Consider the following 5,926-nt stretch of genomic DNA (forward strand, 5'->3'; position numbering starts at 1 on the left):
CACCACTACGCCCAGCTAACTTTTGTATTTTTAGTAGAGATGGGATTCCACCATGTTGGCCAGGATGGTCTCGATCTCTTGACCTCATGATCCACCCACCTTGGTCTCCCCAAGTGTTGGGATTATAGGCATGAGCCACTGCACACGGCCGCCTTTTTTTTTTTTAAAAAAAGAGAAAAGTAACGACAAACAATAGCCTTAAGAAAAACCAAGAAACAACACAGATCATATGGGAAGCACAACTTTCTCAACAAAGTAACCCAAATTATGACGAATAATCCTACCAAGAACACACCTAATACTGGAGGGTAAAGAATGCTTACACAAAACTGTTGTTTGCTTTGAAGATTTGAATAAGTTCCAAGTTTTTATATTTCACAATTTATATACTTTATTATAGTCCACAGTCTGCTAAATAAAAGCAGTAACAAGATATTTCACAAACTATTGTACAAATTAAGTCTTATGAATTTAATCTCATAAAAAATTAGGTGCATAGTCATACTGGCTAACCTAAAAATGCTATTTTATCTACAACCTAAAATATTTTATAAGAGACAGTTCCAGCACTAAAAATTAATCCCAGTTTTTGTTTTTTTACAGGTTTTACAACAAAAAGTTTGTGCTCTTAATCAAAAAGATCCAGACTAATTCAGCATGTAAAAAATAAATTTTACAAAGAACCCAAGATAATATTTTTCAAATACACTTTTATTTTCTTTTTTTCCTTCCTCACATACAGAACTTCTCCACATACCACATTTCTTGCAGCTATAAAGTCACTTGATGTTGGCCGGGTGCCATTTTATCCCTAAAACTCTGTTGACATCAAAATATGACAGTGTTATATCCATAAAATATTTACATAGCACAGCATATTAAGCTTTAGACACTTGGCAATTAAACCACATAAAAAGAGGACAAGACCCCCATCCTACATGTTTGGAATCAGGTGTTCACCGGTCCCTATCTGGCGACTGTACACTGGTTCAAAGGGCAGCAGAGGCAACAGGCAGTTACTTCAGAGGACACTGAACACTATGATCTGGAAGCACGTTATGATGTAACCCAGTGTCATGTACCACACACCTTTCTCCAAGGTGGTCTCATAATTCTAGAATGGAAGGTCCAGCTGATACAAAATGCAGACAGGCAACACAACATTTACTCTGTGGAGATATCCTACTCATACTATGCACGTGCTGTGATTTTGAACATAACTCGTCCCAAAAACTTGTCACGATCATCCTGACTTTTTAGGTTGGCTGATCCATCAATCTTGCACTCAACTGTTACTTCTTTCCCAGTGTTGTTAGGAGCAAAGCTGACCTGAACAGCAACCAATGGCTGTAGATACCCCACCTGGCAATAAAAGGAAAAGACATTAATTGAAACTCTATGGAAACTTTATACTTTTCTCTACCAGGAATTGGCTTATTCTGTAAATTTTCTTTTTGAGACTCTGTCGCCCAGGCTGCAGTGCAGTGGTGCAATCATGGCTCACTGAAGCCTCAACCAATCCTCCCACCTCAGTTTCCTAAGCAGCTGGGACTACAGGCACATGCCACCACAGCCCACTAATTTTTAAATTTTTTTGTAGAGCCAGGGTCTCCCTGCCCAGGCTAGTCTCAAAACTCCTGGCTTCAAATGGCCCTTCCACCATGCCCTCCCAAAGTGCTGGGATGACAGGTGTGAGCCACCGCATGTGGCTTGTAAATTAAAATAATAATAATAAAATAATTTAGATCTATTATTTTCTGTTCTCTGCATTCTTTTTAATGTTTTGGAGCCGTAAGTCCATACCTGCAACTACTGATAAAAATGTTGGCTATGTGTGACAGCTCATGCCCCTGAGCTCAAGTGATCCTCTTGCCTTGTCCTCCCGAAGTGCTAGGATTACAGGCATGATCCTAGCCACCACACCCAGCCTATTATCATTACTTTTTTTTTTTTTTGAGACGGAGTCTTGCTCTGTCACCCAGGCTGGAGTGCAGTGGCACAATCTCAGCTCCCTGCAACCCCCGACTCCCGGGTTCAACTGATTCTCCTGCCTCAGCCTCCCAAGTAGGTGGGATTACAGGCACCCGCCACCACGCCCAGCTAACTTTTGTATTTTTAATAGAGACGGGGTTTCACCATGTTGGCCAGGATGGTCTCAATCTCCTGACCTCGTGATTCATCTACCTCGGCCTCCCAAAGGGCTTGGGATTACAGGCGTGAGCCACCACACCCTACCCTTATCATTATTTTTTAATATTCTTTTTTGAAATGGAGTCTGTTGCCCAGGTTGCAGTGCAGTGGCACCACCTCAGCTCATTGCAACCTCCACCTCCTAGGTTCAAGCGATTCTCCTGCCTCAGTCTCTCATGTAGCTGGAATCACAGGTGCCCACCACCATACCCAGCTAATTGTTGTATTTTTAGTAGAGACAGGGCTTTGCCATTGTTACTAAAGTTGGCCAGGCTGGTCGCGAACTCCTGACCTCAGGTGATCCACCCATCTCGGCTTCCCAAAGTGCTGGGATTATAGGCGTGAGCCACCGCACCAGCCTTTTTTTTTGAGACATTGCACTCTGTTGCCAGGCTGGAGTGCAATGATATAATCTCGGCTCAGTGCAACCTCTGCCTCCCGGGTTCAAGCGATTCTCCTGCCTCAGCCTCCTGAGTAACTGGGATTACAGGAGGGTGCCACCATGCCCAGCTAATTTTTGTATTTTTAGTGGAGACAGGGTTTCCCCATGTTGGTCAGGCTGGTCTCGTACTCCTGACCTCAAGTGGTCCACTCGCCTTGGCCTTTCAAAGTGTTGGGATTACAGGTGTGAGCCACCGCACCCGGCCTGAATATTTCTTTAAAGAGATGGGGTCTCACTGTTTCCCAGGCTGGTCTTGAACTCCTGGGATCAAGCGATCCTCCTGCTTCAGCCTCTCAAGTAGCTGGGACTATAGGTGTGCCCTACCACACCCAGCCCTAAATTAATTTTTTAAATGAAATCTCACTAAATGACATGACAGCAACTTTGCACAGATGAGTTGAGTTCACTTCATCTCCAAGCCAGTGGTCCCCAGAACCTCACCCATTCAGTTAGGAGCAAGAGGGTGCTGACAAGGACCCCATTAATAGGCCCGAACCATGCCATCCTCAGGAAGCTGGACTCATGGTTGCAGGCCTGTCCTCCCACGGGGCCACAGAAAATAGCAAAGGAAGTGAAAATGTCCCATCCATACCCAAGCTCTGAGACCACACCGGCAAAGCTGAGTGTCTGAAAGCCAGGGGCCCAACACAGGGCACCTCTCTGCAGCCTCCGTGTGATTTCGTAGCTGAACAAGTTCTATCCCAGGCCTGCCTTCTCTCAGATCCCTCTTCCTCCCTCCTTACCTGGGTTCTGAATTCCAGGCATTACACCAACCACAGTCGTAAACAAAAGGGCCTTGTGCTCAGGTGTAGCCCTCGAAGCAACAGCAGTACCTGGAAGCCTGTTAGGAAGCAGAATCTCGGGCCCCACCCTGGGCACTGTCCAATCAGAATCTGCATTTTAAACAGGAGCCCTTGATAGATTGGTTTGAGAAGCACTGGGTTGTAGTAGTAATCCTTACTGAGATGACCATATCAGCATTCTATTTGCCTCCATAACAAATTATCACGAAACTGGCAGCTTAAAACAATACTCATAATCTCCCATTTCTGTAGGTCAGCGGTCTGGGCACAATGTAGCTCAGCTGGGTCCTTTATGCAGGGCCTCAGGGCTGGGCTCTGAAGGCTCTGCGGAGGATCTGGCTTCCAAGCTCGCTGGCTGTTGGCAGAATGCACTTCCTTCCGCTTCCCACACGGCCCCATTGAAAACAGCAAGGACGTGTCCAAACCTAGAGGCTTCAGGTCTCACTTCTGCTTATAGCTCCCGTGATCACATTAGGCTGTTGGATAATCCAGGATAATCTCCCTATTTTAAGGTCAACCCACCAGTTACCTTAATTTCATCTGCAAAGCTCCTCCTGCCACGTGATAGAGCATAACCACGGGCACGGCCCGAGAAGGTGAAGGTCATGGGGGCCGAAATTCTGCCTACCACAGTGACTTCATCAGCAACAGGTTCGGGATCCCAGTTCGGGATGAATCGCCTCTGAAGGGTGGTCTCAAGCGCTCCAGCTGAAGTTTCGGCCATCTCCGCCGGCCACACCCCACTGGGCCGGCTCTGGCTGTTTGATCCCATCCAGCCATCGCCCACCGTCCATGCTGCCATTCGGCCTCTCAGCACATCCCAGTTCCCTCCTGCCCCGGAAGAGCTCTTACCTGAGGACACACGTCATTCCGCCCGCAGGAAACTCCATCTTTCCACACAATCCCCAGCTGTTCTCAGCTACCCAGAAAAAAGGATCAAAAACGCTCATGTGGAAAAACGTGGGGACGTATCTCATTCCACCCCACACTCTCTCAGCACAACCTGGGAATGTGACCTGCCAGGCAGCAACCCCAGAAGCAACACCACTCGGGTTCTCCCACGGGCCAGTGGCGTGGTCTCTGGGTCCTCTCAGGATTGCGTCGCCCAGACAGGTGGCCAGCTAGCAGGAGTGCACAATTCCACATATCAGCTAAAGTCAAACGATGGCTCAATCTTCTCCATCTACTAAATCAAATTGGTGCTAGGCTCCACGGCCAAGGATGTAAAGCTGGTTGTGTTTGGTTCCTTCCAAACTGTGGTCTGTGAATGGGCAGTGGGTATTACCTTGGAGTTGCTACCTCTATAGAATCCCTCCGAGCGAACTGGAATCTGCATTTTAATGAGACACCCAGGTGATCTGTAAGCACATCCTGAAATCCTGAGGAAAACCCGAAATCAGCAGCAGAAAGGCGGATTCCAGCTGTGTCCAGGCAGCCTTCGTTCCTAGTCCAGTCCTTACCCGGCCCATACAGACCCAGCTCCCGGCCACTCTTCCTCCTCCATCAAGCACCACTTGTCTCTAGAGACCTTTCACAAAAATAAAACTTTAGGGAAGGGCGGGGCCTTTGGAATAATCCTGTCTTGCCCCACCTCATATGGCCCCTTGCATATAAGTGCCATCACCATCATCATGCCACGTGCTGTGTCTCAGAGGCTGTTCCCTCCTAGTTTAAGATCTTTTGAGAAACCTCAGTCTGGCTGATCCAGTCCTAGTATATAGCAGGTCTGCTAAACTGTTGTTCAGCTGCCTTCATTTCGATAGATGAAGCAAACAGAGCCAGGAAAAGTGAGGGAGATCAGCTAAGATCACTGGGCAGTCAGGGGCTCATCCACGTCCAAGCTTCTGAACCGGGGAGGCATACAAGATGCTTTGGTGACTTACGTGTGTGTGCCATTTTTGTTTCTCTCCAAAACCCACCTTATGTTGGATGCCATCTCAATTCTTTTATATTCTGAGAATGAGTCTTTTTATCTAAGCTCATTAAAACAGAAACTCCATCCATATTTACTTCAAAAGACTCAAAAATACAAATTTAATAGAATACTATGAATTTCACAGGCACCAAAGTTTACAGCTGTTGAGGATGAGGTCACACTGGCTCAACTAAAGTCATGTCACCTCTCTCACCTCGTAGCCTTCTCTTATCCTTGTTTTACACTCTTAAGCGATAGCATAAAGAAAATCAAAACCCAGAAAAGGTTTGCTGTAATTACTCCAAGAATAATTTCCTTCAGTGAAAATCTCTTTATCACTATGATTTTAGTGACAGAGGGACAAACAGAGCTCTCATGCAGGGCTGAGTGCTCACTAGCAAAGGGCAGAGGCTGCCACCAGGCCAAGGCCCATCTGGCCACCAAGGCCACCCACAGCCCTCACATTTACTCCAAACGGTCATTCTTGAGCCAGCTGGGTTGGGTCCCATCCCTTCTGGCTTGTACCACCACAAACAAAACCTCAAGAATATCTGCTTTGCTTTTTTTTTTTTTTTT

General features: G+C 46.6%; 1 protein-coding gene across 1 annotated transcript in view; it reads right to left on the reverse strand.

Annotated features, from left to right (window-relative positions):
* Positions 1-690: 690 nt before the first annotated feature.
* Positions 691-5,926, reverse strand: part of ATP1B3 (ATPase, Na+/K+ transporting, beta 3 polypeptide) — a 24,966-nt gene continuing 19,730 nt past the window's right edge. Inside the window, exon 7 of the mRNA XM_011958090.1 lies at positions 691-1,362. Coding sequence (XP_011813480.1) covers positions 1,192-1,362 — 171 coding nt within the window. The 3' untranslated portion in view covers positions 691-1,191. The remainder of the gene's footprint in view (positions 1,363-5,926) is intronic.

The sequence above is a fragment of the Colobus angolensis genome, unplaced genomic scaffold (genome assembly GCF_000951035.1).
Source record: "Colobus angolensis palliatus isolate OR3802 unplaced genomic scaffold, Cang.pa_1.0 Scaffold46, whole genome shotgun sequence".
Taxonomy (NCBI): domain Eukaryota; kingdom Metazoa; phylum Chordata; class Mammalia; order Primates; family Cercopithecidae; genus Colobus; species Colobus angolensis.